At 41.3% G+C, this 25,252-nt stretch overlaps 1 protein-coding gene across 2 annotated transcripts in view; it reads right to left on the bottom strand.

The window, feature by feature from the left end:
- The window catches only part of CCDC92B (coiled-coil domain containing 92B), a 97,148-nt gene that overhangs the window by 30,111 nt on the left and 41,785 nt on the right, over positions 1–25,252 (bottom strand). For both annotated transcript variants that reach the window (XM_056558450.1, XM_056558451.1), the window contains exon 3: positions 8,404–8,451. In XM_056558450.1, coding sequence (XP_056414425.1) covers positions 8,404–8,451 — 48 coding nt within the window. The remainder of the gene's footprint in view (positions 1–8,403; positions 8,452–25,252) is intronic.

Here is a 25,252-nt window from a genome sequence, read left to right as displayed (position 1 = left end):
TGCCAGATCCATGCATCGGATCAAGGGAGCAGCTGCTTAAATACCATTACATAGCAGCAAACAGATATTTGAAGCTGCTGGTGCCTCTGAAGTCCCATGGACATCAGGTGTAGAGTCTTGCAACTATGCATAAACCTTCTATTCGGCCACCACCAACCAATGCTAACAAGCAGAAACGGCTGCATTGGGCAGAAAAATACATGAAGACTTGTTTTCAAACATGAGTGCCGTGCAACCCTGGATGGTCCAGATGGATGAAGTAGCGAATGGTTGGAGGACGGCTACCCTGTTCCAACAAGGCTGCGACGTCAGCAAGGCGGTGGTGGAGTCATGTTTTGGGATGAAATCATCGGAAGAGAGCTGGTCCCCGAAGGTGTAAAGATGACCTCTGCAAAGTATGTGGAGTTTCTGACTGACCACTTTCTTCCCTGGTATAGACGGAAGAACTATGCTTTTCATAATAAAATCAACTTCATGCATGACAATGCACCATCTTATGCTGCAAAGAATACCTCTGCATCAATGGCTGCTATGGGGATAAAAGGAGAGAAAGTCATGGTGTGGCCTCCATACTCCCCTGACCTCAATCCTATTGAGAACCTTTGAAACATCCTCAAGCATATGATATATGAGGGTGGGAGGCAGTTTTCATCCAAACAGCAGCTCTGGGAGGCTATTCTGACATCTTGCAAACAAATTCAAGCAGAAACTGTCCACAAACTCACAAGTTCAATTGACGCAAGACTTGTGAAGCTGCTATCAGATAAGGGGTCATGTGTTAAAATGTAATGTGACCTGTTAAAATGTTTAAAAAGTTAAAATGTTGTTAAAAGTTTGATTGAAATAGCTTTTGATTTCAGTAAATATGCTGCACACAACACAACAAATGACAATTTTCAGTTATTTTCAACCTACATTCAGTTATTTTCAACCTATACTTAATAGAGCTAATCCCACAGGGCTAATTTTTGCCTTTATAGGCCCCCAAACTGGGACAATAAATACTAATGATATACTGGACAGTTCTATTAGGTGTGCAAAACAGCATATCTAGCAAAGTGCTCAGTACTCAGGTCACAGAGCATGTCTAGAAAACTCAACCACAGAAGTTAATAAGTCAAGTATATTATTTCCAGTTAGCTGCTGTAAATAATATTTCCAAATGCTGTTAAGAAGGCAATATGGCTGCCTTCATAGTAATGTACAAAAAATAAAAAACAATAAAAAAAAACAATAAAAACAGATTAGAAAAAGGAAGATATCTCAGTATCTGACTTTTATAAGTAACAAATGTGCCTTAAAGCATTAGTCACTTAGTACTCATTTTTAACGATAGTTGATACTATTGTTCATTGTTGCTGATCCTATTTTAAGAATATATGTCTAGATATATCTGCTATATAAATTTAAAGAGAATTTGTCACAAGACAATGACTATGGATAAGAACATCAGTTGCTCTTTTAGGGATCAATTGATGTTTAAACTTTGTATACTACAATAAGACATTTTTTGGTCCATTCTTATTTGAGCTGGAACTTCATTCAGTCACCAGAAAATAACCTATTGTTTAATTCAAGTTTTTATATTAGCTATATTTTTAAGAATATTTGAGGATGTTCTTTTTTTTTATTTTCCATTTATACTATGTTATATTTTAAAATAACCCTGACATCTTGAAATTTCTATTCTGGCCACTAGGCCTAAAACTAAACTGAGACTTTCTGTTCTCTACAGTTCACTTTTCAGCAGTATCTTCCATATCATCACAAACAGGATTACAGTGAAAGGTGACACCAGTACATTGATAACAGAGGTACACATAATAGCTGTTGCTCACAGGTCAGCCTCCCCCTCCCTGGCTGCAAGCCTAGGTTTTTAGACATTTTGTATTTTTTTTTGTATTTCTATTCTACATAATGTGCACTGTAAATCCCCAACAAATCAAAGCTAAAATGTACACATTCTCTGCTTTGGATATCTGTGCTAGTATATGTACTGGACACACTGCTGTATACCTGCTGCATGCAGCCATAATGCAATGTGAACAGCCCTTTATTGCTACATTTTGGCTAAAGTCACACTGACTGTTCTTGTCAGCAATGTCCTACATGTAGAAATACGACTCAGGGAAAATATGTAATTAACAATACTTTTGCTGTCTTCTATCTTTTCAATTTTAATATGCAGGAGACAGTGTCCCAGTCATTCATTTTTATAGCTAGGTATGCAGACAATGCAGAGAGGACGGTGCACAGTGATTCAGAGAATCAGTCATGAGGCTGCAGCATCTGGTGAAATAATATCCCCTAATGAATTATTTATTGGGGGTTCCTTCCTTAGCTTCCCTAGAAAACAAGGGCCTACAGTGATTTTTAAACTGGCAGAAAAATGCTGGGCCCTGGCACTTTGCAATGCTTAGAAATACCAGCCATGTATTAACCAGTTCCATCAGCTCATAAAATCATGTATGTAACAGAGTAATTACTATTTATTTTTTGCAATAAAATAAAGCCAGGACTAAACCATAGTTAAATAATAATGATATTCTGAGCAGCATGATCTCTCTGTTCAGCAATCTGGAAAGAGAAGAGTAAAGATAAATATTCCATGGAGACGTGATCACAGCAAAATCACAGTTACTACAACTATCAAGTGAGCTCAGTATTTCCCTAAGAGGAAAGATGTAGGTTGCACAGTAACCTGCAATTTTGACATGACTGTTACATAACTGAAGGTTAAAGGGGTACTCTGCCCCCAGACATCTAATCCCCTATCCAAAGGGGGTTATTAGGCTAAGTTTCCACTTGTTTTTTTCCCCCTGTGTTTTTCTGTGTGAAAAAAACCAGGGCTGTGGAGTCGGAGTCGGACTAAATTTTGGGTACCTGGAGTCGGAGTCAGCAAACAATGCACCGACTCTGACTCCTACTAAATTTGGATTGGAATAAAAAAAAAAAAAAAAAAAAGCAAGTTTAAATGTCCCAATTCACAAAATGTTATAAGTAATGACTTCTCTACTGTAAGAATAAAGACCAATGCATGCAGTGCCTCACATAGCCGCAAAGCGAACACGTTAAGTGACCCTGAAGAAGCATGCTTTTCATGTGCTTCACTATATGGCACAAATGCACAATTAGGAGCGGCAATACTTATACTTTCCATAGTGTTGTGTTCTGCTGTTACAGGGAACCCATGGGTAACCTAGCCTCTCACTGATAAGGGATTAAGTAAATATGTTTTTTGCAGGACTAGAGACACTTGTATAAGTGAAGGGAATGGAGGGTCAATAGTTCAAGACTGAAACTGTAAGCCATTGGAAAAACTGCTGCTTTCAGATAAGGCTATAAAAACTTGTAAACTCTGATTGTTAGCTTAAAGGGGTACTCCGCCCCAAGACATCTTATCCCCTATCCAAAGGATAGGGGATAAGATGTCAGATCGCCAGGGTCTCACTGCTGGGGACCCCCGGGATCGCCGCTGCAGCACCGCGCTATCATTACTGCACAGAGCGAGTTCGCTCTGCGTGTAATGACAGGCAATACAGGGGCCCGAGCATCGTTTCGTCATGGCTCCGCCCCTCATGATGCCACAGCCCGCCCCCTCAACACAAGTCTATGGGAGGGGGCGTGGCGGTAGTCAAGCCTTCTGCCATAGACTTGCATTAAGGGGGCAGACCGTGATGTCACGAGGGGCGAAGCCATGGCGTCACGCTGCTCAATCCCCTGTATCGCCCGTCATTACGCATAGAGCGGGACTGCAGCGATCTGACATCTTATCCCCTATCCTTTGGATAGGGGATAAGATGTCTAGCAGCGGAGTACCCCTTTAAACTTTAAACATGACTATGTGATTCTACTAGGGAAATTATGTTTTATAATAAATGCCCCTTCCTGGATCCTCCCACTGCCCTATCTTCAGCAGCAGATCAGCACACAAAAAGGAGAAGGCAGCAGCTTCTGCCCAACTACCTCTCTCTGCGAGAAGAGAAGAACTTGGTGGAACAGCTTCTTGGATTCAACTGTAAGTGTTTATAAATACATTCACATATTTATACAGAGGAGTCAGGGTCGGAAGTACAAAAACTGTGGAGTCGGAGTCGGAACATTTATCTACCGACTCCACAGCCGTGAAAAAAATGCCAGAAAAATGCCATTGCAATTTCTTGCGTCTGACGTTTTTTCTGGCATTTTTGCATTTGATTGGAAATTGCATTTTTGGCCCCTTTAGCATCTTTTTCAAAATTTGTTGGGTACAAAAAAAAAATTTATAGACAAAAAAAGAAAAGATGCAGTAGTGATGGAAAAAAAGTTATTTAATGAAATTTATATTTTTATAACAAAATTTTTATTAATTTTTAAACAGGGATCAATTTATGTGTGCGGGCAGGGCACAAAAAAAAGTAGCGGACAATAATGAAAATGTAGTGTGTGTGTTTTTCACTTTTTTTCTTTATTTTTAAGGTAGTACTACTACTCCCAGCATGGAACACACTGTTCCATGATGGGAGTAGTAGTTCCTGTACTAATAGATTGCTCCGGGTGTCACTCCTGACACCCAATGCGATCGTCCATAATATAGCAGAGATGCGGAGCAGCTCTATACAGCACCTGCATCTCTGCACTATACTCCAGGCAGCCAGTGATGTTAAAAGAACATCACTCATTAATATTTTCCACCCAGAGTGGGGATTGACCGGATGGTGGCAGCCAATCCCCACTCTCAGCAGGAAATATGAATGATTAGTGGCCGGTCGGAGTACAGAGCAGAAATTTGAGCTCAGGAAAAAGCCGCTCCGCATCTCAGGGATGAAGGATGATCGCAGCGGGTGTCAGGAGTGACACCTGCTGTGATCTGTCCTTAACTGCAGGTACTACACACTCTGCTCCATGCTGGGAGTTGTAGTACCTGCATTAATAGACAGATTGCAGTGAGTGTCACTCCTGACACCCGCTGTGATCCTCCTGTATAATGTATAGATACAGCTGGCCGTTCGTCTATGGTCACCTGCACAGATGTTTATATACACCTATTCATATTTCCCACAGAGAGTTGTGATTGGCTGGAACCATCTGGCCAATTACAGCTCTCTGCGGAAAATATGAATAGGTGTATATATATGGCAGTGCAGGGGACCATAGAAGAGCGGCTGGCCACATCTATACATTATACAGGAGGATCGCAACGGCGTCAGAAGTGACATGGGCGATCTGTCAATTTGTACAGGTACTACTACTCCCATCATGGAACAGTGTGTTCCCTGCTGGGAGTAGTAGTACTACCTAAAAAGTTAAACACACACATACACTACATTTTTATTATTGTTGGCTACATTTTTAGTTCCCTGCCCGCCCACATTAATTGATCCCTGTTTAAAAATGAATTAAACTTTTGTTCATCACTACTGTATCTTTAATATTTTTTTTTCATAGTACCCTACGAAATTTTGTTAAAAAACATCTCCATCACTTTTTTGGATTGCTAAAGTCCAAAAAAAAGAATAAAAACCAGCTACAAAAATGCCAAAGTTAAAAACCCACATGTCGTTTTTCTTGGCGTTTTTTTATTCCCATAGACCTCTATGGTAGAAAAACGCCACAATTTCATGGGAAAAAATACCATAGGCTTAACATGCTGCGAGTCTGCAAAACCACCAAGGAGCTGAAAAACGCCAAAAAAGAGTGAAAAAACGCCAAAAGGTTAAAAAAAAAGCCAAACTTAAAAACGCAAAGTGGAAAAACAATTTATTGATTTTTCCTTGATTTACAGCTAACATCTGGCCGCAGCATTTACTGGCCGAAATTTTTTGGCGTTTTTCTTGGGGTCCCCCCCCCCCAAAAAAAAAAACAAGTAGAAACTTAGCCTTATAGGGTTTTTTCTATGTAATTGTTCCCTGAGCATTTTTTGGTGCACACTGTTTTATATAAAGCCCTGCCACTTCTGTTAAACCATAACCCTTTTCCGGTACCATTCCCCCATTTTATGATCACTGTGAAAAATATCTAAAAACTCTTTTAAATGTGGCACAAATCATGTATGCCATGCCGTGAGCGCATGGTCCCGTTACCTGCTGCTGCCGGCGGGGCTGGGACTCACATCGCGCATGCGAGCCCCAGTCCGTCACTCACCTGGTGCTTCTCCTGCCCCAGCCTCTGTCTCACTGCTCCAGCGCACGTGCCCCCGTCCCCTAGGGCGCACGTGCCGGAGCTTTAAGATTTAAAGGGCCAGTACGCTCATTAGTGTGATTCACCTGTAGCTCATTTATATATTCCTCCACTTTCCTCACTCCCCTGCTGGATCTTTGTTGCCTTGTGCCTTAGAGAAAGCGTTCCTGTTTCTGCCTTGCAGTGTATCTGATCCTTCGCATTGTGACCCGACCTTGCTTCTCTGCCGCCTGCCTATTGACCTCCTGCTATGTCCTGACTACACAACCGTGCCGCCTGCCCTGACCTTCTGCTATCCAGACTATGAGCTGCCTTATCCCTTCTGTGCCTCGCATTTCCTCAGCCGCCTGTGTGGTCGAACTGTGCCAGGGGACCTGGGTGCCGCCTGCCGCAGCAAGTCCATCCCACTTTGCGGTGGGCTCTGGTGAAAACCAGCGGCACCTTAGACTCCCCTTCCTGGTACGGTCCAAGTCATCTGCCACACAGGTCCAGCGGATCCACATCCACCAGAGTTCCTGTCTTCTGAAACGTGAGTGTTACAATAATAATGATAATGGGCATATCTTTGGGGGAAAAAAAGATACAAAAACTTCATCATGAAGCCCCAATAAGTAAATAAAAATTGCTGCAGCTTATTATGGCTTTTTTCAAGCTGAATGTCTGAAGGAGGCCTAAATGAAAATGCTTTTGGTAAAGTTATACGAAAAGCATTTTCATTTAGTCCTCCTTCAGACATTATGGGGGAGGTTTATCAAAACCTGTATAAAGGAAAAATCGTGCAGTTGCCCATAGCAACTAATCAGATCGCTTCTTTCATTTTTAAAGAGGCCTATGAAAAATTAAAGAAGCGATCTGATTGGCTGCTAAAGGCAACTGCACCACTTTTCCTCTGCACAGGATTTGATAAATCTTCCCCATAGTGTAATCATTAATATATCTTATATGTGACAGGACCTTAATGTAGAGAATATTGCCATATTTATATACAAGCTATAATTCATTGGTTCACTTTATACAAGATACGTTCTGAATGTTTTCTTTTGTAGTACTGGTGATATTCCTATTACACAGCTATAGTTCCCTTATAAAAGACAATGAAGGCTGATATTCTGAACATTGTAACATTCATGTAACATTGTACAGAGCAGACTCTATTGTCTTATATAAGGGTATTATGGTGCTAAAAAAGAAAATCTATCCATCGGTCAAATTACATCAAAGCAAATTTTCACAGGTTTGCTCATCTCTACAGACAACTATTTGCAGAGAAAAAGTGAAAGCATGCAAACATTTAGAAAGTAGGCTAAACAACTGATGTTAAAGGGGTACTCCCCTGGCCAGAGTTCGGAACTTAATGTTCTGAATGCTGTTTTCGCACTGCGGGGGTCAGCCACACCCCTTGTGATATCATGGTCATGCCCCCTCAATGCAAGTCTATGGGAGGGGGCGTGATGGTCGTCACACCCCCTGCCATAGACTTGCATTGAGGGTGCGTGCCTGTGATGTCACGAGGGGGCATGGTCGACTCCTGCAGCCTGAAAACAGCATTCAGAACATTAAAGGGGAACTCTGGTGGAAACAAGTAGAAAAAAAATGTTTTCAAATCAACTGGTGCCCGAAAGTTAAACAGATTTGTAAATGACTTCTATTAAAAAAATCTTAATCCTTCCAGTACTTATTAGCTGCTGTATAAAACAGAGAAATTTGTAAATGTATTTTCTGTTTGACAGCAGTGCTCTCTGCTGACACCTCTGTCTGTGTCAGGAACTGTACAGAGTAGAATAATATCCCCATAGAAAACCTCTCCTGCTCTAGACATTTCCTGACACAGACAGAGATGTCAGTAGAGAGCACTGTTAGACAGAAAAGAACTTCACACATTTCTCTGTAGTGTACAGCAGCTGATAAGTACTAGAATGGGTACGATTTTTTAATAGAAGTAACTTACAAATCCGTTTAACTTTCTTGCACCAGTTGATTTGAAAATATTTTTTTTCCACCGGAGTTCCCCTTTAAGTTCCAAACTCTGGCCAGTGGAGTACCCCTTTAAATCGGTTACAGCCAATGGTCACTCTGTAAGTATGTTGCAGTATGCGCCAGAATACCTTTTTGCTGGTATGTCGAAGTATACCGAGGTTGTAAACTCCAGAATGTGAAGTGAATGGGGCCTAACTCCTAACATTCAGTACCTTCTGTGTTTGATGTAGAACATGCATGAAAAGTGAGTACGAGAGATCTGCATACCTTGCTGAAAGCTTTCCACTTGTTTATCTTCAAGCTTCTGAGTTAGTTCTAATGAAGACATAAAACAATATTAGAACAGTCAGCAAAAAATTTTAACTATTTTTTTTTTTTTTAAAACAACTTGGTTAATTCTGGGTTATGCTTTGACATGCAATACTTTGATGTGAGGTTGCACAATGCAACTTTATTTCCTTCCCAAATTTATTTTTTTAAGGCTAAGAACACCTTTGAAATCCATTATTCCTGCTTTTTATTTATTATAGTGCAAACTATTTTTACCTCTGTAGGTCTATTTTTTTTAAATGTTGCTTCCATTTGCTTCTACAGCTTCTGCAGCATCCTGTTGCTATCTCTAACAATGAGAGAGCAGAAGGTCCGCCTGATGGGTTCATCTTATCAGCTAAATGGAAGGCAGATTTTACTAAAAAAAACTATTTAGAAAGTTGCCTTATTTTGCATTAAAGGGGTACTCCGGCGCTAAGACATCTTATCCCCTATCAAAAGGATAGGGGATAAGAGGCCTGATCGCGAGGGTCCTGCCGCTGGGGACCCCCGTGATCTTTCACGCAGCACCCCGTTACCATCAGCCCCCGGAGCGTGTTCTCTCCGGGTCTGATGACTGCCGATCACGGGCCGGAGTATTGTGACGTCACAGCTCCGCCCCCTCAATGCAAGCCTATGGGAGGAGGCGTGACAGCTGTCACGCCCCCTCCCATAGCCTTGCATTGAGGGGGTGGAGCAAGACTGCACACAGGGACAGAGCCGTGACATCACAATACTCCGGCCCCGTGATCAACAGTCATCAGACCCGGAGAGAACACGCTCCAGGGGCTGATGGTAACGGGGTGCTGCGTGAAAGATCACGAGGGTCCCCAGCGGCGGGACCCTCGTGATCAGGCATCTTATCCCCTATCCTTTGGATAGGGGATAAGATCTCTTAGCGCCGGAGAACCCCTTTAAGGAAACAGATCAACAATAAAAACATTTGTGAAAAGTTGTCTTTTAATTATCATCATCTGTATTAGCTGTTATCCTGTTCCATAATATTTTATGTAAAGTGCTGATCTTTAAAATTGATATTTTTACTCTACGATAGATACACTAAACAACACCTAGGCCCTTATGTATCAATGATTATGCTTTTTTTCTTTGGTGCATTTGTAAGGCAAAAATGTATGCATTCTTAGTTACGTGTTATGCATTAATGGGGGACAAAAAGAAATCGATCCACCCCACACATATAAGGCAAGTAAATGTATTTAAGACAAAACTTTGCATCATGGGCATGAAACTGAAAAGTTAATAAAACTTGGAATACCCCTTTAACTATCTGTCTCAATAAAAATAACATTTCACTACATCACAACGGATTTCAAATTCTGTCCGTCTTTGGCGCTATGTCCGGCATAGTGGCTACGTCCGAGCGGTCCTAGTGCCTACTGAATAAGAGACAAAGCAGATAGAATCTCCTATGGAGACTCTATAGTGAGAATGCACCCTTATGTTGAATTCTATAACTTAAAGTGCACCAAATTTAACAGAGTCATTTGCTGCCAAACATTTCCATAAAATGCTACAAAAACTAAATAAATATATAATGCCAAGTTATATGTATAAAATCTTTATCCTATAAATAGAGGTGAAAATATAGTCAATCAATAAGATATTGTAATTCCATTTTTCTTTCTTTCTCAGGACGCCTCCTGGGAATATAATTTCAAGGAAGACAGATTTCATATTGACAAAATTCCCTCAGTACAGCAGAATGCTGGCAATTTAACATATTGCTCGGCTGAGACATTAGTCACGTCCAGCTGGAAGGGGTGAAAGATTTCATGTGGTTATTTCAGGCAATTGGTTTCATGATAGAGACTTTAGCCTGAATTCCTTGATTCGGCAGGATAGTTTATAAGTAACTGAGTCTATGCTGAAGGCATGAACGTATCGTAATGTGATTAATGCGTTATCATATGCTGTGCTTCCAAATTCTTAGTGAAAAAATTAGGAAGCTTATGGCAGTTAAAGGGGTACTCTGGCCCTAATACATCTTATCCCCTATCCAAAGCATAGGTGATAAGATGTCTGATCTCGTGGGTCCCACCGCTGGGGACCCCTGCAGTCGTCTGTCATTAAAGGGTAGCTCCCACCATCATGGTTTTTTTTTTGTGTCCCTGCCTATTGCCCTTCTATCCCTAACACCCTCCCTGCCTTTATTTTTTTTCTTACTATTTTAAAAATGGCATTTAGTCTGCCTGGTAGTGTGCTCACTACCAGGCAGACTTCCCCAGCAGGCACCACGTCACTGATGCCTGCTGGGGGGGCCAACTTCCGCCCTTAGTTCTCCTAACAGGGTGCCTTTAGCTGTTTCACCACTACAACTCCCAGCATGCCCTAACATCTATTGGCTGTCAGGGCATGTTGGGAGTTGTAGTGGTAAAACAACTGGAGGCACCCAGGACAGGAGCTTCATGGGGGAAGGAGTGAGCCGGGAGCCGATGCGGGAGGGACGGGTGCGGGGGAGCCTCTTCCTGCCACTCGGTGAGTAACACCCAAACACCCTCCGCGCCCCCCGTACCTTGCAGCAGTGCCCCCCATCCCCCCGTACCTTGCAGCAGCGTCCCCGCCCCCGTACCATACAGCAGCGCCCCCCGCCCCCCGTACCTTGCAGCAGCACCCCCCCGCGCCCCCCGTACCTTGCAGGAGCAGCCCCCCCCCGCACCTTGCAGCAGGGCCGTCGGCGAGTGCGGGAAGCCCTGCTGGAATCAGTCGGAATTTTGCTGTGACGTCACTCCGCACTGCATGCGGCCACTAGGAGGGCGCCCCCTAGTTGCCGAATTTCAAATTGCTTTTAAAATGTTTTAAAAGCATTTTTATATAATAAAAGTATATTAGAGATATGTTGTAGTACTTAAGTACTACAACGTATCAAAAAGAATTTTTCATGACAGTGCCCATTTAAGCACCCACCTTTGCAAGCTCTCTGCACTGCTTGAGGCTCCAAGTGTGCAGCGTGACGACCACGGGCCGGAGTATCGTGACGTCACAACTCCGCCCTGTGTGACATCACACCCCGCCCCCTCAATGCAAGTCAATGGGAGGCGGCGTGCCAGCCCCTCCCATAGACTTTGTGGACTATTGGCTATGGACAAAGGCGTAACTTGTAGCTTTTTGGCCCAGTGTGCCAATTATAATACTGGTCTCTTATGGGGCAGATGTGCTTTGGGCCCTATTTAGGCACCAGGGCCCTGGTGCGACTGCTACCTCGGCACCAGCTACCAGGTATGCTCCTGGCTATAAACAGATGTGAATATTGAAGATGATTGCTGAAGTCCCAACTCCAGGTGTTCATTGTCTATTCAACCACTGGACTGCCTCCTTCCAGATTGCTGCCCCCTCCCCCCATTGCTGTGTTCTTGATTAGCTAAGCATATATTGTTGTTTATATCTTGCTTTTTTGCATTTGTCTTTGGCATTGTCACTTAAAGGGGTACTCCGCCCCTAGACATCTTATCCCCTATTCAAAGGATAGGGTATAAGATGTCTTATCGCGGGGACCCCTGCAATCTCAGCTGCGGCAACCCAGACATTCGGTGCATGGAGCGAAGTTCGCTCTGTGCCGGATGACTGGCGATGCAGGGCGGAGGCTCGTAACATCACCGTCACGCCCCCTCCATAGACTTGCATTGAGAGAGCGTGGCCGTGACATCACAAGCGGGCACAGCGTGACGTCACGAGCCTCCGCCCTGGATCGCCAGTCATCCGGCACGGAGTGAAGTTCACTCCATGCACCGGATACTTTGCCTACATAAAAATTAGACTGTCAGCATTTTTTATTATAATTGACAAACTATGCCAACAAATAACTAATGTAAGGCCTTGGCATGTTGAGAGTAATGTATATTAAGATATTAGATATATTAGATATCCAGAGCATAACAAAAAAGAACTTTTACTAAACTGAAATAATATAATTGAGCTATACACAAGATAATTTATTTAAACCCATTTCGCAGGGATGTCTCCACTCCCCAGTAAAATCTACACTCTCTTGTGTCTTCATGCAAGGATGAATGATCCTCATGAGATGTGTTTCCTAGAAGTACTCGCTGTCGTCTGATTTTCGCCTTCCACTAGGTTACTCTCCTGATGTCTTCTTTTGTATAAACATCTGATGATGCAATTTATAGTCTAATGTTTCTTTTTTTTTTGACATGTGAAAGGTAGTAGGATAACAGATGTCCATAATGGATTTATACCCCTGTTCCATTGTTTTTGTGTTTTCTCCTATGTAAACAGTTTTTTTTGTATCATTACACTATTAGAAATGTTTTAAGTATTTGGTATGTTGTGAAATATCAGTGGTGCTTTTTTCCCCAGAAGGTAACAGCTCCAGTATGAAGGGGGGGGGGGGGGGGGGGTTGACTGATGATACCCTCACATGATCTTTGTAACAGGGCCCCTGCTCTAAGTGAGCAGCACGTTACGTCTACTGGTAGATGGCACCCATTCCATTCATGGGAGCACCAGAGATGCCTGCATGCTGTACTCGGGTCTTAACGGCGCTCCCATAGAAATGAATGAAGCATGTGCTGTATTAAGAACATGCTCCTCACTGAGAGTCAGGTTCTGTTACGGAGACAGCGGTACGATCAGCTACTTCTCCCCTATCCTTTGCATAGGAGATAAGTTAGTTTTGGCTGGAGTCCTTCTTTAAGCCAGCGGAGATCGAATAGTAATTCTCAATGTATGGTAGCTCTCTTAGCAAGGATATAATACAATAATCAATAAAAATGCCAAAGCAATGAAAATGAGCTGTTACATACACATACATGTGAGACTGGAACAGCCAAGAACCGGCACAAGGGCAAAAGTGACTGATGTCATATGATTGAGGAGATTATGGTTCGTGCTTAGGGATGCAGGTTATAAGATTTACAGTGACTGTCCTGTGGCTCTCACTGTCCTGTGGCTCTCACTGTCCTGTGGCTCTCACTAATTCAGTTTCCTGTGAAGAAGTCAGCTATTCTGTTAATGTATCAGAATTGTGCAGAATGTGAAAAGTACAAAGCAAATTACCTACAATAAAAGAATTATACCACTATATTACATCCAGGGGCGGGCACCATCAACAGAGGACCTCTTCATTGCTAACTGCTAATTTAATTACTAGTTGTGACGTCTATATGTGATACCGGTCAGAAGCCCCAACTTTGATGTCATGTTAGCTGACATCTATTTTACCTTACCTGGAAAACACAGTTTAAATTAGGATGTCACAGCAGCATACCATAAAATCTGCAGTAGCTGATTTGACTAAAGCAATTGTGATGTCACAGCCTCTACATGACGTTTGGAATGTCATAACTGATTTTCCTGAAACTTACTTGTGATGTCACAGTTCATTTCCTGACTGAAACCTACTTGTACTTATCAGCTGCTATATGCTCCACAGGAAGTTCTTTTCTTTTTGAATTTCCTTTCTGTCTGACCACAGTGCTCTCTGCAGACACCTCTGTCCATTTTAGGAATTGTCAAGAGCAGGTTAGGTTTGCTATGGGGATTTGGACAGTTCCTAAAATGGACAGAGGTGTCAGCAGAGAGCACTGTGGTCATACAGAAAGGAAATTCAAAAAGAAAAGAACTTCCTGTGGAACATACAGCAGCTGACAAGTACTGGAACGGTTACAAATTTTTAATATAAGTAATTTACAAATCTAAAGTAGTGATTAGATGAGAAAGGAGAGGGCACACAAAAGGCCACTTCACCTCGATTATAAAGCAGCAGGGTATCGGCAACCTAATAAGTCGTCTCCTGCAGGGTGCACATACAAAGATTGAAGTATCAAGAATAAACACAAAAGAAGACACGTAAGTGCACTCACCGCTCAGCTCGGTGGAGAAATCCGATATACAGGGAGCTGGATCACAGCATCAGCGCAGGTGTAGTGGCGCTCAGAGGCTACGCCGGCAGTTTCACACGTGAATGCGTGCTTCTTCCGCGCATACCGGATTTCTCCACCGAACTGTCTCCGCTGAGCGGTGAGTGCACGTACGTGTCTTCTTTTGTGTTTAATTTACAAATCTGTTTAACTTTCTGGCACCAGTTGATAAAAAAAAAAATAATGATTTCCAGTGGAACACCCCTTTAAAACCTGTTTTGTGATGTTACATCAACTCATACTGCTCCCCCAGTATAAATGCACAACCGCATTTGGGGTTGAGCACCTCCAGCCATTTGAGACCACGTTTTTTTGTTGTTTGTTTAAATTTTATACTTGGAGGTGTGTAAACTCCAAAATTAATGCGCCTTGAATACCTTCAAGGCAGCATTAAGGTAGCACCTGTGAGGCTAGGCACCCATATTAGCCAACTCAGGTGGGGCTTGCAACTTGCCTCCCTCCTCGCATTGTATGTGTGCTCAGTCACGCTGGAGGGTATCTGGGAGGAAGTTGTGAGTCGACCGAATGCTGCCGTAATTGCCCACTGGCCCCTGTTTTGCTTATCAAGCACAGGTAGGATTAGCGTTAGGTCTCGCACCATCTTGAGAAACCTTGGCGTGCGGGCTCTGGTGTGTCCTTCATATAAGGATACACTGGCGAATGTCTCAATTTTAACATCAGTGTTGAGGGATAGCCAATGTCATTGTATACATCTACCACAGTAGTGCACCCATATTCCTGTATTGTATCAACTCATCTGACTCACCTGTACAAGTGCCTTACATATGCTACTTAATTTCCAGATTCTAATGTAATAACAGTGGGGTGCTAACTATAGAGCTTTCTAGAATATCCTTCAGCACTGTACCAATCTACCAGTGACTGTAAGACAGAAATTGTCCTTCCCAAAAATCTCCCCTTGCAGTGACTGTGTGTCCCCAAAACTGTAAGGCACAGTTTTTTTCATGTAGTCAGAGGCATAGTGATCCCGAATGCTGGGGGCATGACTAGGCACGTAAGGAGGAAGGGAGCCTTGTCTGGATATTTGGTTACACATCCAGAACTCCAGGGTGAGTGTACTTTTCATCCGTGTCTATCACTATATGCTAATCCCATTTTATTCTGTTGATTTAGCACAGTTCTGTTACAAACTTGACTCCTTTTTCCACTCCTGTTTTTTTCTTTTTCATTTGTTTTCTTGAGCATTTAATATTTTAGAAGCATTTTGCTTGAATTTTTAAGCCTCTTTTTCTATGTGACATCTATGTTTTCTATGATATCCTTTATAGTACAGTCATGGCCGTAAATGTTGGTACCCCTGAAAATTTTCAAGAAAATGAAGTATTTCTCACAGAAAAGGATTGCAGTAACATGTGTTTTGCTATACACATGTTAATTCCCTTTGTGTGTATTGGACCTAAGCCAAAAAGGGAGGAAAAAAAACAAAGCAAATTGGAAAATGGTCTGGACAAAATTGTTGGCACACATTTGAAAATTGTGGAAACATAAGATTGTTTTAAGCATGTGATACTCCTTTAAACTCACCTGGGGCATGTAACAGGTGTGGGCAATATAAAAATCCCACCTGAGAGCTGATAAAAAGGAGAGAAGTTCACTTAGTCTTTGCATTGTGTGTCTGTGTGTGCCACACTAAGCATGGACAACAGAAAGAGGTGAAAAGAACTGTCTGTGGACTTAAGAACCAAAATTGTGGAACAATATTAACAATCTCAAGGTTACAAGTCCATCTCCAGAGATCTAGATTTGCCTTTGTCCACAGTGTGCAACATTATCAAGAAGTTTGCAACCCATGGCACTGTAGCTAATCTCCCTGGGCGTAGACAGAAGAGAAAAATTGATGGAAGGTGTCAAAGCAGGATAGTCCGGATGGTGTATAAGCAGCCCCAAACAAGTTCCAAAAGATATTTAAGCTGTCCTGCAGGCTCAGGGAGCATCAGTGTCAGCGCGAACTATCGTCGTCATTTAAATGAAATAAAACGCTATGGCAGGAGACCCAGGAGGACCCCACTGCTGACACAGAGACATAAAAAATGAAGACTACATTTTTCCGAAATGAACTTGAGTAAGCAAAAATCCTTCTGGGAAAACGTCTTGTTGACAGTTGAGACCAAGAAAAAGCTTTTTGGTAAAGCACATCATTCTACTGTTTACCGAAAGTGGAATGAGGCCTACAAAGAAAAGAACACCGTACCCACAGTGAAATATGGTGGAGGTTCAATGATGTTTTGGGGTTGTTTTGCTGCCTCTGGCACGGAGTGCCTTGAATGTGTGCAAGGCATCATGAAATCTGAGGATTACCAATGGATTTTGGGTCACACTGTACAGCCCAGTGACAGAAAGCTGGGTTTGCGTCTGAGATCTTGGGTCTTCCAGCAGGACAATGACTCCAAACATACGTCAAAAAGCACCCAGAAATGGACGGCAAAAAAGCGCTGGAAAGTTCTGAAGTGGCCAGCAATGAGTCCAGATCTAAATCCCATTGAACACCTGTGGAGAGATCTTAAAATTGCTGTTGGGAAAAGGCGTCCTTCCAATAAGAGAGGCCTGGAGCAGTTTGCAAAGGAAGAGTTGTCCAACATTCCGGCTGAGAGGTGTAAGAAGCTTATTGATGGTTATAGGAAGCGACTGATTTCAGTTATTTTTTCCAAAGGGTGTGCAACCAAATATTAACTTAAGGGTGCCAATAATTTTGTCCAGACAATTTTTTACGTTTGGTGTGACATCATGTCCAATTTACTTTTTTTTCCTCCCTTTTTTGCTTTAGTTCCAATACACACAAAGGGAATAAACGTGTATATCAAAACATGTGTTACTCCAATCCTTCTGTGAGAAATTCTTCATTTTCCTGAAAAATTTCAGGGGTGCCAACATTTACGGCCATGACTGTACGTTAATACTTGCACCTAATTTACACACAGCTGATTGGGAACAACCAACATCATTTGTTACACTCTGTGGTGAAATTCCATCTTAAAAGGAGTTTAATCCTTCCCATTAACACTTCTCGGGCCATGGTTTTTTCAAATTCCCAAGTTCACCAGCACAATAAGATCTGTAAGTATTCTCCCTTCAAACTAGAGACTAGTTTGCATTTTTACACTTGTTGCAGTATTTATTTTAAAAATGCAAGTTACAAGGTAATTCCATAATTCCTTCCACAAAATTAAGCGATTTTAAATGGATTGATCAGCCATTTCCCCACTTAAAGGGGTACTCCGGTGGAAAACATTATTTTTTTTTTCAAATCAACTAACTCCAGAAAGTTAAACAGACTTGTAAATTATTTCTAATAAAAAATCTTAATCCTTCCAGTACTTATCAGCTGCTGTATACTACGAAGGAAGTTGAGTTGATCTTTTCTGTCTGGCCACAATGCTCTCTGCTGACACCTTTGTCTGTGTCAGGAACTGTCCAGAGCAGGAGAGGTTTTCTATGGGGATTTGCTCCTGCTCTGGACAGTTTCTGACATGGATAGAAGTGTCAGCAGAGTGCACTGTGGTCAGACTGAAAAGAACTACATAACTACCTCTGGAGCATTCAGGAGCTGATAAGTTCTGGAAGAATTAAGATTTTTTAATAGAATTTATTAATCTACTTATGTGTCAACAAGCTATTGGGAGCTTGCATAATATTTCTTGTGCATGAAAATTGCACAATGTTGCCACTTTGTGCTCCACATAAGAAAACTATGTTACAGATATTTGATCAGTAAACCATAGATAAATGGCAGATCCCTTGCAAAGGTTAAACTAAACTACAAGAGAACACAGCGTGTATAGAGATCATAATAATGTTTTATTTGTACACACAGTTAAAATGACTGATGTCATATGATTGAGGAGATTATGGTTCGTGCTCAGGGATGCAGGTTATAAGATTTACAGTGACTGTCCTGTGGCTCTCACTGTCCTGTGGCTCTCACTGTCCTGTGGCTCTCACTGTCCTGTGGCTCTCACTAATTCAGTTTCCTGTGAAGAAGTCAGCTATTCTGTTAATGTATCAGAATTGTGCAGAATGTGAAAAGTACAAAGCAAATTACCTACAATAAAATAATTATACCACTATATTACATCCAGGGACGGGCACCATCAACAGAGGACCTCTTCATTTCTAAATGCTAATTTAATGACTAGTTGTGATGTCTATGTGTGATACCGGTCAGAAGCCCCAACTTTGATGTCATGTTAGCCGACATCTATTTTACCTGACTATAACAGCAGCTTACCTGGAAAACACAGTTTAAATTAGGATGTCACAGCAGCATACCATAAAATCTGCAGTAGCTGATTTGACTAAAGCAATTGTGATGTCACAGCCTCTACATGACATTTGGAATAACCGATTTTCCTGAAACTTACTTGTGATGTCACAGTTCATTTCCTGACTGAAACCTACTTGTACTTATCAGCTGCTATATGCTCCACAGGAAGTTCTTTTCTTTTTGAATTTCCTTTCTGTCTGACCACAGTGCTCTCTGCAGACACCTCTGTCCATTTTAGGAATTGTCAAGAGCAGGTTAGGTTTGCTATGGGGATTTGGACAGTTCCTAAAATGGACAAAGGTGTCAGCAGAGAGCACTGTGGTCATACAGAAAGGACATTCAAAAAGAAAACCATAGATAAATGGCAGATCCCTTGCAAAGGTTAAACTAAACTACAAGAGAACACAGCGTGTATAGAGATCATAATAATGTTTTATTTGTACACACAGTTAAAATCATGCAAAAAATACACACAAATAAGCTCCCTGCAAAGAGGGGCACAATGAGACAAATGCCAGCATAAAACTGAAGAAGAGTGAGGGCTCCCGTATAATGTCAAAAGTGAAAATTGTAAGCAAGTCAATGCAAGTGCAACCCAGTGAACTGGGAACTTGGATAACAGTACTGGGCAATAAAGTGCTATTAATGAAAAAGTGCAGAAGTAATAATTACCAAGTGGTAGAAATAACTGACCCGAAAGAAGCCATCTGTTGGCGAAACGTTGGGCAGTGACGACTCACATTCAGTTATCTCTACCACTTGGTAATTATTACTTCTGCACTTTTAGATATATGATCAGCCATAGAATAAGAGTTTTTCAAGCACGTGGTACAAAACAATAATGTCTCTCTTTGCTGCTTAATCATTTATATAAAGCAAGTAATTCATAATGGCTACTTCACAGGAAAATCAATGGTCCCCACAAAGTGCACAGTGCAGGGAAACATGACCCTCATTTCTGCAGCTTTTAACTGTTTGATCTCATTCCAGCAATAGTCAGTGAAAAAGAAACGAATATACAGCAAATCAGCATTTCTATTGACAATTTGTCGCATTTTCCAAGTTCTAAAGGTTAAGCTCCTATTGCAGACCTATGTATCTCCGTGGTTATAGACTAGCCCTGTGTAGACTGATCCTACGGTCATAGTTTTTGTTTCCATCTGTCCCATATTTGCCGAATGTTATGTTAGCAAGATGTGGGGGAAGGTATGGAAGTTATGGAAAGTTCACAGCATCAAAAGGTAAAGGTTATACAGTGAGGTCAAGACACAGCTGTAATATACACGGTAACATTACACTAAGGGGATAATTAGGTCACAGTATTATCATAGTAGTGCGAAAATGTGAAAAGTGGTGTCATGGCATTGAGATAATTCACACAGTGATGTTACAGTACTAGAATAATTTTCTTTGTGAAGGGAGAGGAGCTGGATAATGAGCACAATGATGTCATAGTTTGGAGATGATCCACACAGTGACATCATAGTACATCAAGGATAACTACACTGTGATGTTAGAGGTGAAGAATGAAAAAAAATAATATTGTCACACAATAAAGATAATTCACGTGCATACATATGTCACCTTTCAAGCAGTGACACATCAACACAGGAAAATCACACGATGACATTGTAGGGGTACTCCGGTTGAAAACATTATCTTTTTTAAATTTCTTCCAAATCAACTGATTCCAGAAAGTTAAACATATTTGTAAATTACTTCTATAAAAAAATTCTTAATCCTTCCAGTACTTATCAGCTGCTGTATACTACAGAGAAAGTTGATTTGTTCTTTTCTGTCTGACCACAGTGCTCTCTGCTGACACCTCTGTGCACATCAGGAACTGTCCAGAATGGAAACAAATTCCCATAGCAAACCTCTCCTGCTCCGGACAGTTCCTGAGATGGACAGGGGTGTTAGCAGAGCACTGTGGTCAGGCAGAAAAGAACAACACAACTTTGTCTGGAGCATACAGCAGCTGATCAGTACTGGAAGGATTTTTTAATATAAGTAAATTACAAATCTGTTCAACTTTCTGGAGCCAGTTGATTTGAAAAAAAAAAAAGTGTTTTCCAACGGAGTACCCCTTTAAAGTACTGGTATAATACACACAAGTCATGTGTTGCTGATGCATATAATATTGTCACCACTTATTTTTACAGCCAGAGAAATGACGGAAGCACTCACCGCATCTTTCGTGCATGGTTCATCTTTATTGCAACGTTAGTCTGACGAAGTAGGCATCCTACAAAACAGCTGTCACACCTATCATGGGACTGTCGCGGTGTCCGCATCTGCTGTCGAAAGGAAGCCGTGACCTGCACTTTATCATTTTATGATGCTGTTCCAATAAAGATGAAATATGCACAAAAGCAGCGGTGAGTGCTACCTGTCATTTCTCTGGTTGAATATTTGGATTGAAGCGCCTTGTGCAGTACTGGACTGAGCATCTCTGCTTTCAGCTGTGGCCCCGATAGCATAACCTGATTAACATGTTTGTATGAGAAGGTGGATATAGGAGATACTGCTGCAGTGTCCGACAGGTCTTTTTTTTATTCTGACTTTTATTTATTTTTCCTGACATAACCCCACATCATCCATAGTCCTCCCTAGCATATCCATAGGAGACTCGCATATATGTCAAGACCGGGGACCCTCTGGCTTGGTAGTGGCCATTGGACAGTAAGACAGCCAAACAGGCTGTTATACATAGTTTACGGAACTTCCATATTAATAGGAATAACAGAAACAACTTAGTACTGTGAGCTATGCTGTTTCCATAACTCCTATTAAAGGGGTACTCCCCTGCCTCAGCGTTCAGAACATTTTGTTCTAAACGCTGAGTGCGGGCGTTGGGGCTCGTGATGTTACGCCCCCTCAATGCAAGTCTATGTGAGGGGGTGTGGCAGCCGTCACCCCCCTCCCATAGAATGCATTGAGGGGGCCTGACGTCATGAGAGGCGTGGCAGTGACGTCATGAGCCCCGATGCCCGCACTCAGCATTCGGAACAAAATGTATCGAACAAGGCAGTGGAGTACCTCTTTAAGGTAAATGAGATTTACATAAATAATGTAACACAGCCTGTTCTTCTGCTTTCGATTTCCTGATCACCTTCAGTGGCTGAATGGTAGTGTTGAGCGGCATAGGCCATATTCGAATTCGCGAATATTCGCGAATATATGGACGAATATTTGTCATATATTCGCGAATATTCGCATATTCGTTATATCCTCGTTTTATTTTCGCGTATGCAAAAATACGCGCATGCGAAAATTAGCATATGTGGAAATTCGCATATGCGAAAATTAGCATATACTAATTTTCGTATATGCGAATTTTCGCACGCCAGTCTCACACAGTAGTATTACAGCCTTCTTTACACCACACAAGCTGGAAGCAGAGAGGGATGATCACTGTGATGTGTACTGTGAAGAAAAAAAAAAAAAAAAAAAAAACGAATATTCGTAATTACGAATATATAGCGCTATATTCGCGAAATTCGCGAATTCGCGAATATGCGATATTCGCGAATAATATTCGAATTGCGAATATTCGCGAGCAACACTACTGAATGGGGCCAAGGTACCACAATTATCTCGAGATCGAACAACCCTCAGCCATCACTGGTGGATATGACATACATTTGCCATATAGCAATACCCCTTTAAGGCACTGATAATGTCTATCAATAGTTATGCACCTATTTGTATTTACATTTGCCTTGTATGTGCACAACTACACTTGTGACCTTCCCCTTGACAAAATTGTGCAGAACCATATGAAATTAAGGATTATTTTTCACGCACAGAAAAATGTTTTTCCCTCAAGAATACCCCTTTTATATTAGTTGAACTGTTTAATTTTGTAAAGGTGTTGTTCTGGAAATTTTAGTTTTTTGTATATGACGGAGGGCAGTGTCAGTGTAAAAATATAAAAGAAGTTATTTGAAAGAAGAGATCGCAGACGGCACTCACGGAAACAGCAAGAAGTTTTATTCGGGATCGCTGGTCCACGCAACAACAACGACAGGTAAGTCCAATTAACCCTTCCCCCTTAAATACATACACCAGGTAATACAAAAATAGAAAGCTAGACGTTACAGGGTTAAAAGCACAACTATGGTGTGTGGTATAGAGAAACTAGCATTAGTATTTACTAATTAGCTATAACAGCGCCTAAAACTGTGTAGCACTAATGGAGGTAATGCATAGTATTTAAAACGCTAGGTGTGAACATAGATCCTATGCTAACAACATCCACCTGCACTATGGAAATACATTAAAATCCTCCCGTAGGTTTAGTCCTAGTGGTCCTATGGCGTCTGTAAGTATAATCATTTCAGATTCTTTTCGTAACAATAATTTGTGTCTATCTCCACCAAATTTTAAGGGTGCAACTGTTTTTAATCCTAGGAATTTTAAATCTTCAATTTTGTTATTGTGTTTATACTTCATATGTTCTATTACTTTTGGGCAGCCTTTTCCAGTAGTGAGTGAACGAAAGTGTTCCCTAATTCTTTTATGCAAGGGTCTTATGGTCTTCCCAATATAGTAAAAACCGCATGTACACACTAATGCATAAACAATATAGGTAGATTTACATGTCACAAAATCATGGATATCAATATTCTGTGACCCTAAATGTATGCTTTTCGTTTGTATCATGTGAGAACATAAATTGCACTGTCCACATTTAAAACATCCTTGTGGTTTAGATTTTTCTATCCAATTTTTGGACGTATCATCTTGTAATCTACCTCGTACAATATGATCTCTAATATTCTTAGTTCTGCGAAAAGAAATTAATGGTTTATTCAACTGTGTTTTACTTAAGATATCATCCTGCTGGAGAATATGCCAATTTTTATGTATCGCTGACCTAATTTTATGTTCCATAGGGCTGTACATGAAGGAAAACGTAAAATTTTTTGTTTGATTTTCTATATCTAATTTGGCAAGGTCATTATCATGTTTTTTATGTTTTTTATGCAACAATTGACTGCGAGGTATTTTCCTGACCTTAAATAGTGCCTCACTCAGGATAGATGTAGGGTAGCCCCTCTCTTTGAGTCTGTCCCATAATTGTTTAGCCTGTATTTCAAATGTTTCCGTAGTGGTATTTATCCGTTTCAATCGGACAAATTGTCCGAAAGGAAGGGATTTTTTGACATGTTGAGAATGAAAGCTGTCATATCTAAGTAAGGAATTAGTAGCTGTAATTTTTCTAAATCCCTCAATCTCCAAGTGATCATTTTTAGCAACAAGTCTAGTGTCAAGAAATTCTATATTATTAATGCCCACCACACTAGTAAAATGCATATTGTAATTATTGTCATTCATGTAGGCGACAAACTGGTAAAACTGGGCCGTACTACCCGACCAAATAACCAGCACGTCGTCAACATATCTAACATAGAGGGCCAGATATTCAAGGAAAGGATTATTAGAAGAGAAGACCTTATCTTCCTCTAGGACCCCCAAAAAAATATTTGCGAAAGTAGGTGCCACGGGGGTCCCCATCGCAGTCCCAGATCGCTGGTTAAACCAGCGATTATTGAACTGGAAAGCATTATGGGATAATACAAACTGTAACATCTCACAAATGTAATTAATGTAAACAGGGCTATGATTTTCCGTTTGGTCTAGTCGACGTCGGACAGCCTCCACACCCGCACCCTGAGGGATGCGGGTGTAGAGGCTCTCCACGTCGATACTAGCCAAAACAAAGTGCTCCTGCCACCCAAAATTTTCCAAAATTTGCAGTAAATGTTGAGTATCTTTTAAATAAGCTGGTATAGTAAGTAATAATGGGCGCAGGACCCAATCTAGGTATTGGGACAGGGGCTCGGTAACTGAGCCCCTGCCCGCAACAATAGGCCGACCTGGCGGTAATTGTGCATTTTTGTGAATTTTGGGTGTCCAGTACCAGTATGGCTTTTTTGGGTGAGTAATAAAAAGTTTGTTAGCAAATCTCTCCGAAAAAATATTATTTTCCACTCCCCTCCTAAGTAGTGATCTAGCACTCTCCTGGTAATGTGTGGTGGGGTCTTTTAATAATGCTGTATAAGTATTTTGATCACTTAACTGACGATTTGCCTCTTGTAGGTAATAATCTTTGGTCAAAAGTACAACATTACCTCCCTTATCCGCAGGCTTCACTACAATTTCTGTGTTTTCAGATAACCATTTTAAAGCACCCCTTTCTCCCACCGTGAGATTCGGGGTAGATTTAGGGTAAATTAGTGCTTTGACGTCTTGAATGACGTTTTCCATAAAATTCTGGATATTAGAGCCTGCGGGCAAGGGCGGATTAAATGTGGATGGAACACCTCCTAAAAAAGGTCTGTAAGTTGTAACTTTATCTGGATCGTGAATAGTTTCATCATCTGCAATTTCCATTAGTAACGATACAACATCTCTATCTTGTTCTGACCAGGATGGGTTAACCATAAAGCCCAACGGGCTAATAGATGTTGGAACTTCCCCTTCTAACTGTATAGACTCTTTACCAGGGGTATAACCACTAAGGAAAAACCTATGTAAGTTAATTTTCCTAATAGATTTATACAAATCTATAGTGAAATCCGTGAAATTAAATTCGTTATTAATACAGTAGTTTAACCCCTTC

This window comes from Hyla sarda, chromosome 2 (assembly GCF_029499605.1).
Source record: "Hyla sarda isolate aHylSar1 chromosome 2, aHylSar1.hap1, whole genome shotgun sequence".
NCBI classification, from domain to species: domain Eukaryota; kingdom Metazoa; phylum Chordata; class Amphibia; order Anura; family Hylidae; genus Hyla; species Hyla sarda.
This window is presented reverse-complemented; position numbering and strand designations above follow the sequence as displayed.